General features: G+C 37.1%; 1 protein-coding gene across 1 annotated transcript in view; it reads right to left on the bottom strand.

The window, feature by feature from the left end:
• The window catches only part of LOC106140696 (uncharacterized), a 76,860-nt gene extending 59,314 nt beyond the window's left edge, over positions 1–17,546 (bottom strand). Inside the window, exon 1 of the mRNA XM_060951360.1 lies at positions 17,421–17,546. Within this exon, the coding sequence (XP_060807343.1) occupies positions 17,421–17,546 (126 nt within the window). The remainder of the gene's footprint in view (positions 1–17,420) is intronic.
• Positions 17,547–19,793: the final 2,247 nt, after the last annotated feature.

Raw genomic sequence — 19,793 nt, forward strand, 5'->3', positions numbered from 1 at the left:
ATGATGAGAAAAGAACTTTTTCTGATTGGATATCTATATTATTATTTATTGTAAAATATAGTATCGTTGAGTTAGATACGATACACGTAACACAAGTTTCGAACTGACTTCAAGGCTTACTCAATCTGTGTAATTTGTCCGGTATATACGAGGGTGGTTTGAAAAGTTCTCGGCCTAACCTAGATTTGAGGGTAGAAAAAAAATAAGAATATACTCATTCGATAGATTGATTCTTTATATACACTTGTGTTAAATTTCATTGTGATAGGTTGTGTGATTATTTTTTTACGATTTTTTGTTTGAGCTAATCTGACTCTCTACTGGAAAAATGGAAAAAACCGAAGTAAGAGCCGTGATTAAATATTTTGTCAAAAAAATATGACACCTAGCCAAATTAAGGAAGACATGGATAACACTTTATGTGAATCTGCGCCTTCGTATTCGACGATAAAAAAGTGGGTAGCTTTATTTAAACAAGGCAGAGAAAACGTCGAAGATGACCCTAGGAGCGGAAGGCCTTCAACGTCCACCACGCCAGAAATGATCGATAAAATCCATAAATGGTTTTATACGACCGCAGATTAAAAGTGCGAGAGATAAGTGACACTATAGGGATCACAACCAAGCGGGTATTTAATATTTTAACCAATGAACTTGGAATGAAAAAGGTTTCGGCAAAATGGGTGCCGCGTTTGCTGACCGCCGAACAAACACTCAACAGAGTTGAAATTTCAAGTGAGATTCTGGCCTTGTTTAGGTCAAATACCGCCGATATTTTGAGAAGATTTGTTACCACCGATGAAACTGGGTTATATCATTATATTCCTGAAACAAAAGAACAATCAAAACAGTGGAAACATAGAGGTTCTCCGCCTCCAAAGAAGACCAAGGCGATAAAGTCTGCAGGAAAAGTTCTGGCATCCGTGTTTTGGGATTACAGGAGAATAATTTTTATTGACTACCTTCCGAAAGGACAAACTATTACAGGCCCATACTATGCTAACCTGTTGGATAAATTAGCAGAAAAAATCCGTGAAAAACGCCCGGGATTGGCGAAAAAAAAAATCCTTTTTCATCACGATAATGCACCAGTGCACAAGTCAGTTGTTGCAACGGCTAAACTCCATGAACTGCGTTTTGTAGTATTGAACCATCACCATTATTCACCGGATTTAGCACCATCAGACTATTATCTGTTCCCTAATTTGAAAAAACACCTGGCTGGAAAGAAATTTTCCACAAATGAAGAGGTCATAGCTGAGGCGGAACGTTTTTTCGACGAGTGGGAAGAATCGGCCTATAAGAGTGGCATAGAAGCGCTAGAATATAGATTAAATAAGTGTATTGAGACAAGAGGGGATTATGTAGAAAAATAAGAATATTCCTTTGTTTATTTATCTTTGTTTTCTTAGACGGGCCGAGAATTTTTCAAACCACCCTCGTATTTATTTATTATTTACCTACTCAATTTATACATAATGGATATGGTACACTCTTCATACAAATTGTTACTCTGAGCATGGAAGCGATGAAACTCGTCCTGTGGCATATTAGTGACTTTAATCATTCGATGTTAGCACCCACGTCCTAATGTTTGTCTGTTTGTAACATAAAAAGTTGACCATAAAAAGAAAATAAGCGAGTTCTACAAGTTTTTATGTTTGTATTAACTTTATATACACTAATTTATTATCAAGTAGAAAGATGTGGTTTCTACCTACCCCTCCGGGAACTGTTCGATGCGACGGGCGTGGTGCCGTGTTAAAATACGTGATGCGTGATGCGCGGAAAGGCTCAGGTTCAAATCCCACCTCGGCCATGTACCAATGAATATTTTCGAAGTTATGTACATTAGTTTGAATACTAACCGATGCTCTTACGGTGAGGGAAAACATCGTGAGGAAACCTGCACATTCAGGAAACTGGATGTGTAACCATGGATCCAATACGGGTTAGGTTCACCTGCAAAGGTTGCGGAGGTCAGACGGGAGTTGCTTCGTGTAAAAACCTGACTCACCCAATCCAGGATCCGTGGTCAAGGCTCCTCTCCAGAGTGGTGAGGATGCAACCGGGACTAAAGCCAGGAGGAAGAAAAGTACTCACATACATATTTTTTATAAAGTCATTCAAAGTCATTTTAGTTTATTTTGGTAAGAATCTAAACAAAATATTGCAATGTTGTTTATTTATCTAGATAAAATATTAGTGCCGTGTGGTTTCCGGCACCAATAAAAAAAAGAATAGGATCACTCCATCTCGTTCCCACGTATGTCGTAAAAGGCGACTTAGGGAAAGGTTAATAAACTAAACTTGGGATTCTTTTTTAGGCGATGGGCTAGCAACCTGTCACTAGTTGAAACTCAATTCTATCATTAAGCCAAACAACTGAACGTGGCCTGTCAGTCTTTTCAAGACCGTTGGCTCTGTCTACCTCGCAAGGGATATAGACGTGATTGTATGTATGTATGTATGTAATGTAAAATAATAATTTAAAAATAACTAACTCCATTAAGCAAACCCGAATACAACAGCTATCTTAGTCAACTATAAAAGAACTAGACTGTAACTTTAACTACAGCAGTCAGTTTACACGAACATTGTAATGTGTTAACTTTACGCTAACATGATTCTCTAACTAAATTCACTAATTAATGTACATTGATGGCGGGCAACCAATTAGCACTTAGTTTTGCTGTAGAGAAACGCGCATTGTATAGCTAACAAGGCGAATGTATCTTAGTACATTGTTCAGTTAGATATGGTTGCACTGACGTCTAGGTCAAGTGGATTTTGCAATAATAAACCCTTCACGGAAATGATACATACATAAATACATATAATCACGTCCATATTCCTTGCGGGGTAGACAGAGACAGCAGTCTTGAATGACCACGTTCAGCTGATAGGTTTAATGATAGAATTGAGATTCAGTGACAGGTTGCTAGCACATCGTCTACAAGAAGAATCCCAAGTTTATAAGCCTATCCCTTAGTCGCCTTTAACGACATCCATTAGAAAGAGACGGAGTGGTCCTATTCTTTTTTCTATTGGTGCCGGGAACCACACGGTACACACACACGTGTACCATGGTTGTGCCGTGTGGTTCCCGGACAGACAGTACATAAATTAAAATGTATGTGTAAACATAAATGCATTTATTTATCATCTATTGGTTTGTTTGCGCTGATAACTATTGCCTTGGAAGTCCAGTGTCACCAGCATAGGTCAAACTAGGCGAGTGCGCCAGTAGTAAGTCTACGAAAGAAAATAAAGTAGTTATAGGTAAATAATAAATAAACAAATAATAATCTATACCAATATTATAAAGCTGAAGAGTTTGTTTGTTTGAACGCGCTAATCTCAGGAACTACTTGTTCGAATTGAAAAATTCTTTTTGTGTTTAATAGCTTTATCATCACGCTGCTGCTATTAGGAGCGAAGAAATAATGGAAAATGTGGAAAAAAACGGAGAATATTTCGCGGGCACAGCTAGTAAATATATACGGGACAAATTACACAGATTGAGTTAGCCTCGAAGTAAGTTCGAGACTTGTGTTACGAGATACTAACCCAACGATACTAAGTATATTTTATAATAAATACTTATATAGATAAACATCCAAGACCCAGGCCAATCAAAAAAAGTTCTTTTCTCATCATGCCCTGGCCGGGATTCGAACCTGGGAGTTCCGGTGTCACAGACAAGCGTACTGCCGCTGCGCCACAGAGGCCACAGATATAAATTCCTTAGTTTTAATAGTGCCGTGTGGAAAAGAGGAATCCCAAGTATATAAGCTATACTATATCATTACGCCTTTTACGACATACATAGGAAAGAGATTTAGTGGAGTCCTATTCTTTTTCTATTGGTGCCGGGAACCACACGGCACTTTGTTTAATTCTTTCTCCTGGCTTAAGTCCCAGTTGCATCCTCACCACTCTGGAGAGGAGCCCGGGGTATGCTTTTGACCATGGATCCTGGATTGGGTGAGTCAGGTTTTTACACGAAGCGACTCCCGTCTGACCTCCGCAACCTTTGCAGGTTAACCTAACCCGTATTGGATCCATGGTAACACATTCAGTTGCCCGAATGTGCAGGTTTCCTCACGATGTGTCTACTACAACTCTCACAATGTGAACATTGCGATATGTTGTCAGAGGTCAACTCTTGAACTTGACTTTGTCACAAGAAATATCATTGTTTGCATAATTAAATAAGAGTGAATTCAAATGGTTTAAATTATCAATTATAGTGTCAGAACCAACACTAAGGTGTGCAGTCCAAGCATTGTACGTATTTATCACGCATTTCACATCTTTTTATCTTACGGGGTAGACAGACCTGAATTTTAATATAACCCTACGGTACATTAAATTATTACCTACCTACATAAACCTTGTGGTTCCCGGCACCAATAAAAAAAAAATAGGACCACTCTATCTCTTACCCATGGATGTCGTATAATGCGACTAAGGGATAGGCTTATGAACTATGGGTTCTTCTTTTAGGCTGTCACTGTTTGAATCTCAATTCTATCATTGAGCCAAACAGCTTAACATGGCTTACCAGTATTACCAGGCTCAGTCTACCCCGCAGAGGGTATATAGACTTGATTGTAAGTATGTATGGAATCTAGATTCAAGAGTGAAGTAACAGGTTGCTCTTTGTTTAAAATTTATCAAAAAATTAAACGCTTTTCTCTTAATTGACTTTTACAATTTGAGCGGAAAAAGAAAAAGTTTGCAGGCAGCAAATAAAATAGGGAATTCTTATGATATATTCGTATGATAACAACGATTTACGCGAGTGACGCCACAAGCAACAGTTAGTAAAGTTATAAGTATCAAATTTAACAAAAAAATATAAAGTAGTTATGGATTCCAACACCTGAACTAAAGCCGGTTTTGGGACATTTTTAAAAAAACCCAACTCAACTGTTTGATAATAATCTCCAAACAGGTTCGCATCCTTCTTACCCAACTTCGAAATAAAGGTTAATGTTATCAGAGCAACGGTGTTGACAGCCGAATGAAAAAAAAAGTGAAAATCTTAAAAAAAATAATGACTAGAAAGAGTATCAAATCTCGATCTACTTTTAGCTATATTTTTTTCGTGTGGTTTCACGCACTTTAGAATAGAACCACTCGTCGTAAAAGGCGACTAAGGGATAGGCTTATAAACTTGGGATTGTGGGCGATTGGCTAGCGACCTGTCACTATTTGTATTTCAATTCCATCATTAAGCCATGCATCCATATACGAGTACATATATATAAATATATATATATAAACAAGTGGCCGCCCGCGACTTCGTCCGCATAGAAACCTTATAAATGCCGCGGGAACTCCGGGATAAAAAGTAGCCTATTCGTTATTCTGGGTCTTCAGCTACCTAAACACCAAATTTCATCGTAATCGGTTCAGTAGTTTTTGCGTGAAAGTGTAACAAACATCCATACTGACATACTCACAAACTTTCGATATTAATAGGATATAACTAGTATTATTATTGTGAGTGGAGCGTAATAATATATTGTATGTCAAGTTAAAGGTTCCACAACAGGTAATTTGCGTCATGTAGGCGTTCGCGTGTCATAAACAGTCAGTCAAGATCAAGTTTATGCTGCATTACGTCAGTCATTTGCACGACAGCACCCATACTAATGTTGCAAAGATTTGTTATGTCTGTTTGTAACGACTAAACTTCGAAATTCCGCGTCTGAAGTTTTCTGTAAACTCGACTCCTAAATGGCTAATTTTGATGAGTTGCGTATATATGTATATATAAGGTCTTCAGGGGTAACTTTTATATATGGGATTGTCGTAAACGCGACTGAGGGAAAAGCCACATATTCATCCAGTTCAAAAACATAGGACCCATTCCATCCTTACTAATATTATAAATGTGAAAGTAAGTTTATTAGTTTGTTTATTGTCGCTTCACGCGTCATCCACAGAACCAATTTTTTTGTAGTTAGGTACATATATATAAAAAAGAGCCTGAGAAGGACTTAGAACACTTTTCATCCCGGTAAAAACTATAATTCCCGTGGGATTTACGAAAAACCTGTTCAAAAAATTCTGCTAAATTTAAACGGGTGATGCTACGGGTCTTTCTACTTAAATATTTATTTATGATACAACTGTCGCTTCTTCATAACGTTTTAAATAAGGATATGATGTTTCAAAAGGATAATTATACCACACAAATGAAGGACCCAATATGACACCTTTTGATTGTGGAACATTCATGAAATGTAATCCAGTCCAGTCCCGGTTTCATCCTCATTTCTCAAGATAAGAGCCCGGGGCGCGCCTAATCTAGTAATTTTAAAATTAACTTTATGAAATTCGTAACTGGAAACATGCTTAACTTATAAACATTTTTTTATATCAAACAATAGAAACATAAAATAAAATAAACTAAATCTAATTATTATTAAACATCTCTTTCCCATTGATGTCGTAAAAAGCGACTAAGGGATAGGCATATAAACTTGGGCGATGGGCTAGCAATACCTCTTTTTGAGGTTATCAAATTATTATTATTATCAAATTATTATTAAACCAAATATCTGAAGGTGGCCTATCAGTCTCTTCAAGACTGTTGGCTCTGTCTACCCCGCAAGGGATATAGACGTGATTATATTAAACTTAATCTAAAAAATGGAAAACTTGATGATTACAGCCAAATAAAATACAATTAATTTGATTATTTTTAAATCTTTACTTTTGGTATAATCAAACCTGTGACCTCCTTAGAAGTTCATTCAATATAACAGTGGGTTGGCTGACCTACTTCTGAGGATCGATAGGTCAATGAACCCGGTGACGTAGCCAGGAATGGGGGGGGCGGGGGCGGTATTGTACGGCAATAATAATGTTATGAGATCTGAGAGACATACATACATATATGTCACGCACATTACTACTGGTTTGTAAGCCGCAGATTCGCCCGCGCGAAATTAGCGACACCTACAAAGGCATGTGGTTCCCGGCACCATTACAAAAAAGAATAGGACCACTCCATCTCTTTCCCATGGATGTCGTAAAAGGCGACTAAGGGATAGGTTTATAAACTTAGGATTCCTCTTTTAGGCGATGGGCTAGCAACCTGTCACTATTTGAATCTCAGTTCTATCATTAAGCCAAATAGCTGAATGTGGCCATTTAGTCTTCAAGACTGTTGGCTCTGTCTACCTCGCATGGGATATGGACGTGACCATATGTATGTATGTATGTTTGTACAAAGGAATACCAAAAAACAAACAAACATTTACCTTTACCAAGGAGGGAAAGGTCGGAGTGGGAAGGCCTAGACGAACGTATCTTGATCAAATTAAGGACGTCCTGGTAAAGGGTCAGGTCAAAAGTACCCGAAACCGCCGAGCTTGCATGAAGAGAGTTATGAATGTGGATGAAGCGAAGCAAGTATTCAGAAATCGTGGCAAGTGGAATGATGTGGTCTCTGCCTACCCCTCCGGGAAAAAGGTGTGATTGTATATATGTATATGCCGTGTGGTTCCCGGCACAGATTACACAAAAGAATAAGATCACTCCATCTCGTTCCTATGGATGTCGTAAAGGCGACTAAGGGATAGGTTAATAAACTTGGGATTCTTCTCTTGAGCGATGGGCTAGCAACCTGTCACTTTTTGAATCTCAATTCTATAATTAAACCAAACAGCTGAACGTAGCCTTTATTTTTTCAAGACGGTTCTAGCTACCCCGCAAGTAATATAGACGTGACTATATGTAACCACTACGCCACCGCACGTCTCCGCGTTTTAATTAATTTCTTAATTACCGAACTTACAGTCATTAAGCTTAAAGTTTATTAGCGAAATCAATTTTAATCAGGATAAAATGCCGTTCGTAAAAGAGGTTAAGGGAATTAATCACGACGTTATCTCATCGTGGGCTTGGGGCCCATCAGATTATGTTAGACCTTGAAGATTTGGTAGGTGACCTAGATTCTACGTCGGAGTTCTGGGTCATTCTTAAATATATCACGTTTTTATCCTCTACGGGGTGGTCAGAAACGAATATTCTTGAAAATACTCGAAAGCAACATTCAGATGGATGGTTTTATGATAGAAATGAGATTCAGATAACTCCTTTTATTGGCATTTAGTAGAATAAATAAGAAAGAAATAATGGAATAGTACCTATGTGAAAAAAAACGGGGATATTTATTTATCTTTGGGGGCTTCAATGATGCGCAAAATTCCACGCGGATGAAGTCGCGGGCACAGCTAGTGCATAATATTATAAAATGAAAGTAATAATTCAAAATGTAAATCCATAATATAATTTTGTCAAAACATTGAAAGTGGCAAAAAATTAAATAAAAATAAGCTTAAGGGTCGCGCCGACCCTTATTTAATTTTTCATTATTTTCCGTCGCTTTTTTACTCACCAAAAAAAGATAAAAGGGTAGGTAGCTTATGGACATCTTACCTGAAACAAAATGGATGTCAATTAGTGTATGTAACACGTAAATCAAATTCTAATTTTTTATTCATTACTAGCGGCCCGCCCCGGCTTCGCACGGGTGGACATATTTTTGTGTTTTATATTTTGAAATAAACAAAGAGTAAAAACAAATTTATGCCTATGTCACTTTTGAAGATCTATTCTATATCTGTGCCAAATTTTATCAAAATCGGACCAGTAGTATTTGAGTTAATTCCACACAAACATACAAAAATACAAATCTTTCCTCTTTATTATTAGTGTGGATGTGGATGTGGATAACGGGAAATTTCAAATATCACAAAATTTTCATATCTTCTGGTTTCACAACATTGGTTGACGTCGAATAAATTGCTTAAAACTAAGCTCACTGACGCTTCCAAAGCGCTAGCGCGGAAGGAGCGGTAACAAACTGCACTGCAGCATTTTCTTCAACAACGTCAGCTTAACAATTATCTAAACTAATAATAGAAATGTGGACGAGATAATTGTATTATGACTTTATTCCTTACGGGGTAGACAGAGCCAACAGTCTTGAAATGACTAAAGGCAACGTTCAGCTGCATGTCTTAATGATGGAATTGAAATTCAAATACTGACAGCTTGCTAGCCCATCGCCTACAAGAATTGGAATTCTTCTTTAGTTTGAAGCCTATCCCACAGGCATCTTTTACGACATCCATGGGATCTTTCCCAGTTTCTTTATAGAGAGGTACATACATTCATACATTAAAACTCGCCTTTCCCGAAGTGTAGGCAGAGACTACATCTTTCCACTTGCCGCGATCTCTGCATAATTCTCTCGCTTCATCCACATTCATAACTCTCTTCATGCAAGCTCGACGGTTTCGGAAAGTGATCCTATTCTTTTTTGTATTGGTGCCGGGAACCACACGGCACTTTCTATACTTTTTCCTCCTGGCTTTAGTCCCGATTGCATCCTCACCATTCTGAAGAATAGCCCGGGGTATGCCTTTGACCATGGATCCTGGATTGGGTGAGTCAGATTTTTACTCGAAGCGACTACCATCTAATCTCCGCAACCTTTGCAGGCAAACCTAACCCGTATTGGATCCATGGTTACACATCCAGTTGCCTGAATGTGCAGGTTTCCTCACGATGTTTTCCCTCACCGTAAGAGCATCGGTTAGAATTCAAAATTTCAAACTAATGCACATTACTTTGAAAATAGTCATTGCTACATGGCTGAGGTGGGATTTGAACCTGTGCCTTTTTGCGCATCACTCGTGTTAACCGTTTAATAGGTAAATAAATAAATAAATATATACGGGACATATTACACAGATTGAGTAAGCCTCGAAGTAAGTTCGAGACTTGTGTTACGAGATACTAACTCAACCATACTATATTTTATAATAAATACTTATATAGATAAACATCCAAGACCGGGGCCGATCAGAATAAGTTCTTTTCTCATCATGCCCTGGCCGGGATTCGAACCCGGGACCTCCGGTGTCACAGACAAGCACTACCGCTGCGCCACAGAGGCCGTGGTAATCAACAATAAGTAATAACTCTACAACAAGTTTGTGCCGTTCATGTTGAAACTTGTTTCAACTGCGGAATAACTTGGTAAGTAGCAACTACACTTAGATGCCAGTTACACTCAAGTTACTTTTAATTTGTTTTACTATTAAAAACTTATTATAGGTACGTTAATTTTGGTCCAGAATTTCTCATAAACTAATGTACGGATATGTACAGGGTGACATTTAAAACAACTGCATCCTTTTAAACTTAAGACTATACCCATGCTTCTGAGCCGTTTGAGTCTATTTTTATTAAAATTAAACGACATCATTTTCACATTTAAAAAACCCTCAAAAACTAAGTCACACGCTTTATTAAAGACCAACTACAAAAAAAAAATTAAAACTAAACATGTAAATAAATATCTGAAAAATAAATTATTTTTCTAGTATCAAGTAAAGTACAGAGTTGTCGAGATCGCTCAGCTGAATGAATTGTGTTGACCTCCGAATCTTACGCGTCGCTTTTCCGCCGCCCCCGATATGACGTATTTAGGATCGTGGATTTTGATACTTTTATTTTTTTTAGTACTTTCTGAAATATGAACTGATATTTTTCTTTTAACGTTTTTAAATATCCTTTAAATGAGTACACTTAACAGTTAAATTTATGCAGTTGAATTAAAAGTCACCCTGTATATGGCTTTTATTTTTAGTAAATAAGTACTTAAATTATTATTTATTAGAAAAAAGAATAGGACCACTCCAACTCTTTCCCATGGATGTCGTAAAAGGCGACTGTATCTCAATTCTATCACTCAGTCATACAGCTGAAAGTGGTTTTCCGGACTTTTCGAGACTGTAGGCTCTGCCTACTCCGTAATGGATAAAGAAGTTATAATATTTAGCCTACACCATTGTCTAAAAAAAGAATTTCAAGTATTTAGTGTTCCCTTAATCGCTAGAATAGGGTAAGATGGTTTGGTCATGTGGAGAAGATGACTGAAAGCAGGTTGACTAAGCAGATATACAAGGAGAGTGTGGAGGGAAAGGTCGGAGTGGGAAGGCCTGAACGAACGTATCTTGATCATGTTAAGGACGTCCTGGCAAAGCGTCAGGTCAAGAGTACCTGAAACCGCTGAGCATGCATGAAGAGAATGTGGATGAAGCGAAAGAAGTATGCAGAGATCATGGCAAGTGTAAAGATGTAGTCTCTGCCCACCCCTCCGGGAAAAAGGCGTGATTTTATGTATTTATATATGTCCCTTAATCGTCTTTTACGACATGTGTTCCTAACTTCCTATACATAAATGCCAGGAACCACACGGCATCATAGCTTTTATAGAGACGAACAAACAGATCTATAAATATAGCAAGGTTTCCCTGTTAATTGCTTTCAAAACTCAATGTTGTGTTCATATTTCAGAAACCTAATCACATTTCAATTCAATCCTTGAAGTAAGTTCGCTATGAATAAGTAGAAAGTTTACAACTCGTGTTGGCAACACCTCTGGTAATAACTTTACAACTGTTACTAGCAACACCTTTAATTGGCTAAGTTAACATTTTTCTTACTTCACATTGTCATGTGAAACAGCTGAACAAATTACTTCACTTTGTTATGCCACCAAGCACCCGGCACCAATACAAAAAAGAGTATGACCACTCCATCTCTTTCCTATGGATGTCGTAAAAGGGACTAAGGGATAGGTTTACAAATTTGGGGTTCTTTTTAGGCGATTGGCTAGCAACCTGTCACTATTTGAATCTCAATTCTATCATTAAGCCAAATAGCTGAACGTGGCCATTCAGTCTTTTCAAGACTGTTGACTCTGTCTACCCCGGACTGCCTCCCGGGTCTTCACCCGGGAGAGTGTGGGACTCCTGGCTTCTATAGTGCCAGCCTACCACTAAACCTCCTCCGGTGCGCCCTTTTCGCCATTTGGAGGACATCATGGGATCGCATGGCTGAACGTGGCCTTCCAGTCTTTTCGAGATTCAAGCTCTATCGATCTGGTAAGGCGTTAACATACATACATACATAAATACATATGGTCACGTCTATATCCCTTGCGAGGTAGACAGAGCCAACAGTCTTGAAAAGACTGAATGGCCACGTTCAGCCATTTAGCTTAATGATAGAATTGAGATTCAAATAGTGACAGGTTGCTAACCCATCGCCTAAAAAAGAATCCCAAGTTCGTAAGACTACTGACGTTTTACCTAAACGTCACAATGGCGTCCAACGTCACAATTTTCATCTTTTAAGTTGTTTAATACAGAACTATTTTATGATCTTTGTCGGAACTTGTTTTAAAGGAAATTGAAACTGCACTTTCTGATATAACTCACTGAACTTATATTTGGTTTATACATTAGGTATTAACATTCATGAAATTATAAAAAGTGAACTAAATTATATACATTTTAACATTGTAAGATACGCTCTCTCGACATTTTAAATATTTTGTGCAAAATTCTATTTTTGTTCTTTTTTTTTTCTTAGTGGCTAGCAGTACTACTTTCAAATTACTGTACATAAGTACTTATATAGGTATTTAGAAGATGGAATCGTGAATCAAATAGTGATAGGTTGCTAGTTTATCGCCAACAAGAAGAATCTCAAGTTATCTCTCAAGTAATCGTTAGCATTTCTTTTGATTGGCTTTTACAATTTGGGAATAGAATTTCTTCGCTACCTTGTAAGATTAAATAATTTTTTATTACAATTTCATTAAATGATTACAAACTTTATTAACGTCAGTGTACTTATCGGTACTTAAGAATTTCACTCCATCTATTCCCAAGGATGTCAAGGGACGCAAGGGCGACTAAGGGATAGGCAAATAAACCTAGAAATCTACTTGTAGGCTTGCATCCTGCCACTATTTGAATCTCAATTCTAGCATTAAGATAAAGTTGAACGTGGCCTGTAGCCTTTTCGAGACTGTTAGCTCCGTCTACCCCGTAAAGGAAATATACGTAAATAAATGTTTGTACGTAAAATCGTCATAAATCACTGAAACAGTTGAAAGGTCATGTTCAAACATAGTTTTGTTTTGAAATAAAAATCGAAAATATGTATAGAAAAACTTCACATAGCCAATTAGCGGACGTTTTCCGTACACGCCATAGTCGACCGAATCCAATTTAACTTTCCCTATAAAAGGGATTTTAGTGTGAATACGAATTCGACTGATACATCATTACAGTGTGCCGTGTGGTTCCCGGCGCCATAAGAAAAATAATAGGACCACCCCATCTCTTTACCATGGACGTCGTAAAAGGCGACTAAGGGATAGGCTTATAAACTTGGGATTCTTCTTTTAGGCGACGGGCTAGCACCCTGTCACTATTTGAATCTCAATTCTATCATTAATCGAGTGCGTATTCGTTTGCGTGAAGTTTGAAATAAGTTTTTCATATTGCAAAGAACCACTCCTTATCATTTCCATGGATGTCGCAAAAGGTGACAAAGTCACGTCTGAATCCCATGCGGGGTTGATAGAGCCAGCAGACTTGAAAGGCTGACAGGCCACGTTCAGCTGTTAAGCTTCATGATGGAATTAAGATTCAAATAGTGACAGGTTTTTAGCCCATCGCATACAAAAAGAATGCCAAGTTTATCAAACATTCCATTATTCACATTAAAAAAAAAATAACATAATATGATATCAAGTTTATATCCCTAGCGGCGTAGACAGAGCCGACAGTCTTAAAAAGACTGAAAGGCCACGCACAAATGTTAAGTTTAACGATAGAATTGAGATTAAAATAGCGACAGGTTGCTAGCCTATCGCTTAAAAGAAAGATCCCAAGTATATATAAGCTTATCCCATAGTCGACATTTACGACATTCATGGGATAAAGATGGAATGGTCCTATTCTTGTTTCTATTGGTGCAGGGAACCGCACACTAACAAAATAAAACTTAATTATAATAAAATAAAATAAAATAAAATAAAATAAAATAAAATAAAATAAAATAAAATAAAATAAAATAAAATAAAATAAAATAAAATAAAATAAAATAAAATAAAATAAAATAAAATAAAATAAAATAAAATAAAATAAAATAAAATAAAATAAAATAAAATAAAATAAAATAAAATAAAATAAAATAAAATAAAATAAAATAAAATAAAATAAAATAAAATAAAATAAAATAAAATAAAATAAAATAAAATAAAATAAAATAAAATAAAATAAAATAAAATAAAATAAAATAAAATAAAATAAAATAAAATAAAATAAAATAAAATAAAATAAAATAAAATAAAATAAAATAAAATAAAATAAAATAAAATAAAATAAAATAAAATAAAATAAAATAAAATAAAATAAAATAAAATAAAATAAAATAAAATAAAATAAAATAAAATAAAATAAAATAAAATAAAATAATAAAAAACAAATAAAATAAAACCTCTATTCCGTCAAGAGAACCCATCAAAGACAATGAAAATATTGTGATTCCATTGCGAGAGCAAATTGAAAATTTTGTTTCTCCTGTCACGCATACTCGTATTAAATTATTTTGGCGCGAAAATTGTACACGTAGTATTAAATTTTTACGCGAGTGATTGAGGTTACCTATACTTACGTGGGACAATAAATATAGTTTTGCAAACATACATGCATAAATCACACCTCTTTCCGGGAGGGGTAGGCAGTGACTACATCTTTCCATTTGGCACGACCTCTGCATACATCTTTAGCTTCACTCACATTCATTACTCTCTTCATGCAAGCTCGTCGGTTTTGGAGAAAGTTTTGCCAAACATCACATAACATAGATACATATAATCACGTCTATATCCCGTGCTATTTGAGATTAAATAGTGAGAAATTAATTTTTCATACAAAAATTTCGATCATGTCATCAATTTACTAAAGAAGTCATCGATAAACTACATACATATAATGTAATTTCATATTTTTGTTGTATACATACATACAACAAAAATATGAACTTTTGGAGTTTGTAAGTTCGTCTTTTTGTACGCTTCATCACTATTGTGTTGGCATCACTACTCACTTCCGGAAGTGACATCATTACCCCATTTCCCCCGGACATCGGCGCTCAACTACAATGACTATACTACTTCCCGTGAACCCCTGATGTGAAATGAAAGGTGTTGTAGCGTAGGGACGTATATTGCTTTATATTTTTTCTTCAAAGAATTTTACTTAATTATATTACACCGGAGAAATAACAAGAACCGCAGAATTTATTATAAGTTTACAAGGAAATTAGAAAGATTCCAAACGAGAGATGAATAGTATTATCTTTGTCGCGAACGAACTCGGGAATAACGGCTTGTCTCGCAATAATTGTACGCGCATGGCTACTACATACGGAATTTTTAACGACCGACTTGATATCTTACGTCCTTATCTATGTTCCCGTGAACGAAGTCGGGGATAACAGCTAGTTTCGCAATAATTGTACGAACAGGGTAACTTCCGAATCCAGGGTAAATATCCCGGGGAACGGCCGTTTATCCAAAAATTCCCAGGTGGGGAGGGTTGATTAAAAATACCATTACAAAGTAATTGTTCTCGAAATGGCGACTCCCGTCCCATTTTCAGAGGTACAGTCTGACGCAAAAAGATCGTGTGACAATTTGAAAAAAAAGGAATAACAACCTCAAATAGTTTTTTAACCAGTGACATTGGAGAGGAGCCCAGGGTGCGCATTCGGACCATGATAATATCAGTATTTTTGGCTGATAATAGGCTATTGACGAAAATTAAGATTAATGTAACAAGTCTTTTGCCTCGAACATAAAGCTCGCGTACATTTAAAAAAAATTCATCGTAAATATGTCAAAAAAAATTAAATATCACAAAAATCACTTAACAGATTTTGATGCCCTACGGAACTTACATAAGCAATTGACAGATCCTACATACATTTAAAATTTCATCAACATCAAACCAGTAGTAGGATGAAAGTCATCACGTTACAAACGTACATAGAAACAAGCAAAATTATTATGTGTAAGTTTTAAATTAATTGCGCGCGCTTAATTCAAAACTCACATACATAAAGGTGTTAAATTTGGCTGACTGTACTTAAATCTCTCTTCAAAGGAGCCTGTTTATGAAGTTTAGATATTAGACCTGGACACTTTGATTGTCATCTGTTCCAAACACTACGCAACACTAGTAAATTGCCCGACCTTGCTCAATGATATATTACTACAAACATATGGTCACGTCTATATCCCTTGCGGGGTAGATAGAGCTGTTGGCTCTATCTACCCCGCAAGGGATATATTATTATAGCATTTTGAAGTCGGTAAAATTTCTAAAACCGTCTCCTACGTTTAACAAACACTTTCCTGAAAACCGCATCGAAATCGGTTCAGCGAAACACTAGATATTCGCGGACAAATATAATGTATGTTTGTTCATACATACATACATTTGTATACTAACAGAATACTGACGAGCGCTTAGGGCGGTAGGGTCCTATTCTTAACGGGTTCTGCGTGGTTCAGAAATGGTGCAATATCGCAAGAGCATTAGTTTGATTTGAACTTAAATCAAAGTTCAGTACACTCTGTACATAAATCTTTTTAAAATTGGCAATCCATAAAAATATATGTATATACGTATATATATTTTGTATATTTTCCAATATTAAATCTCATAAATATATAAATCTGAACAATGTATTCTCTCGTCCACATTCTATTCTAAGTTTAATTAATATTGTGAAGTTGACGTTGTTGAAGAAAATGCTGCAGTGCAGTTTGTTACCGCTTCCTCTGCACTGACGCCTTGGAAGCGGCAGTAAACTTAGTTTTTAAGTAATTTATTTGACGTCAACCAATGTTGTTAAACCATACGTTTTGACAATTATTAAGCGATATATAGTATTCTATAGTAATTAATAAAAATTTTGTATTTTGAATTTTTTTTGAGCCACATCCACCTCACAGAATACTTGAGATACGTAAGAATGAGTACGACCACACCCTATGGAGTGTTAAACTGAATACATACATACAGGTCAAACTGAGTACCATAATTTTTTCAAGCGGTTAATAATATATTCAAAGGGAACGACAAAGCCCTTGCAACTGAAGTGTTTTGCGCAGGCACGGCGACCTTAGGGTCTCGAGTACGTACCTAATTGGGTCCATGCTGTATTGAGCCGTAATGAGCTGAAGAAAGTGGGTCAGGGTGGAAATAATAAACCACGTCTGATCCTCGGCTTGTGTGTTTTGAATTTTAAAGAAAACTAAGAATTTTTTGGCCAAATTGTTAGATATTTACTAGATTTTACACCAATTCCCGAATTCCCGGCACCAACACAAAAAAAGAATAGGACCACTCCATCTCTTTCCCATGGATGTCGTAAAAGGCGACTAAGGGATAACGGAAAGGCGCTCCGCCCAGCCGCTCAGGGGAACCGTCGCCGGTGTGATCTGATGAAGTAGTCACCTTGGCTGGAGTGGCATTGTGGTGTCTCGCTGCGGCAGAGTGGGCCCTCCTCGTGGCCTTGTAGTGGAGTCGTCTGAGCGCCCCGCCCAGCCGCTCTGGGGAACCGTCGCCGCTGGCCACCGTCATGCTGCCGTCTGCACCTGACGGACAGACAGACAAATCATTATTTACTAGTTTAGCATGTTGAAGACAAGCACCAATAGAAAAAGAATAGGACCACTCCATATCTTTCTCGTTCCTAAGTTATAAGAAAGGCTTATGAACTTGGGATTCTTTTTTTAGGCGATGGGCTCGTAACGTACATACATACTTACATATGGTCACGTCTATATCTCTTGCGGGGAAGATAGAGCAAACAGTCTTGAAAAGACTGAATGGCCACGTTCAGCTATTTAGCTACATGATACGAGTAGAATTGAGATTCAAATAGTGACAGTTACTAGCCCATGTGCCGTGGGGTTCCTGGCACCAATACAAAAAATAATTAGATCACTCCATCTCTTTCCCATGGATGTCGTAAAAGGCGACTAAGGGATAGGCTTACAAACTTGGGATTCTTTTTTAGGTGATGGGTTAGCAACCTGTCACAAAGTATTTGAATCTCAATTCTATCATTAAGCTAAACAGCTGAACGTGGCCTATCAATCTTTTACAGACTGTTGGCTCTGTCTACCCCGCAAGGTATATAGACGTGACTATATGTATGTCTTCTAGAAGAGTAACCAACCTGCGGCGTGTTCAGGGGACTGTCGCGACGACTGGATTTTGGATACTTGGTGACGCCCATCCGCCTGCAAAAAACAAAAGTGGGCTTTAGCTTTATATAATCACGTCTATGTCCCTTGCGAGGTAGGCAGAGTCTTGAAAAGACTGAAAAATCACGTTCGGTTGTATGACTTAATGATGTAATTTGAATTCAAATAGTGACTGTTTGCTAGACCATCGCCTAAAAGAAGAATTCCAAGTTTTTAGCCTTTTCCTTAGTCGCCTTTTACGATATCCATGGGAATGATATGGAGTGGTGTCCTATTCTAAAGTGTTGGAAACCACGAGGCATGTATAAGAATAAGACCATTAATGATAAATGAGATTTCATTTACTCAAATAGTCTTAAATCGTATGGTCTTACAATTCCCAGGCATAATTATCAATTAGGTTCTCACCGTGACTCCAGCGTCCACTTGTGATCGCAATAAGGTTTTTACATGAAATGACTCCCGTCTGACCTCGGTAACTTTCGCGGGGAACGTACATACATATAATCACGTCTTTATACCTTGCGGGGTAGACAGAGCCAACAGTCTTGAAAATACTCATAGGCCACATTTAGCTGCTTGGCTTAATGATAGAATTGTGATTCAAATAGTGACAGGTTGCTAGCCCATCGCCTAAAAGAAGAATCTCAAGTTTATAAGGCTATCCCTTAGTCGCCTTTTACGACATCCGTGAGAAAGAGATGGAGTGGTCCTATTCTTTCTTTAATGGTGCTGGAAACCGGCACTTACTTTTACTAATCAAAAATCGAAGCCAGACCTTTTGATCCACACGTACAAAATTCCCCACGACATTCACCCTCACCGTAACTGTTATATACCCAATATTACCTACATTAAACTTGAGACAAACTTCCCAACTTTGAGAAGTCACTTGGAAACTGTAATTGAGAAGTCGGAGGTAAAATTACGCGTCAGATTGATCAAAAAGAGACACGTATCATGGAAACATACAAACATACATATATGTATGTTATACAACCTTACTCGCAACAAGTTCAAGACTTTAAAAGATATACGACAGGGTGACTGGTTTATCGCGTTTCATATTTAATTAATTCATATTATCACGTCTATATCCCTTGCGGGGTAGACAGAGCCAGCAGTCTTGAAAGACTGACAGGAAACGTTCAGCTGTATGGCTTTATGATGGAATTGAGATTCAAATAGTGAAGTCGCCTACACAGAGAATCGCAAGTTTTTAATCATATCCCTTAATCGCCTCTTGCGACATACGTGGGAAAAATATGAAGTCGTTCTATTCCAAAGGTTCGGAAACCACACGTCACTAAAAATGTTATATTAATGAAAGATAATCATACATGCAGTCACGTCACGTCTATATCCCTTGCGGAGTAGGCAGAGCCAACAATCTTGAAAAGACTGATAGGCTACGTTCAGCTTTTTGACTTGATTATAGAATTGAGACTCAAATAGTGACAGATCCTAAAAGAAGAATCCCAAGTTCATAAGCCCATCCCTTAATCGCATTTAACGACATCCATGGGAAAGTGGTCCTATTCTTTTTTTTATTGATGCCGAGAACAACACGGCGGCAAAGATAATCAGCTTCTGTAATAACACTTCAGAATAACTCTAT

This window comes from Amyelois transitella, chromosome 24, assembly GCF_032362555.1.
Source record: "Amyelois transitella isolate CPQ chromosome 24, ilAmyTran1.1, whole genome shotgun sequence".
Taxonomy (NCBI): domain Eukaryota; kingdom Metazoa; phylum Arthropoda; class Insecta; order Lepidoptera; family Pyralidae; genus Amyelois; species Amyelois transitella.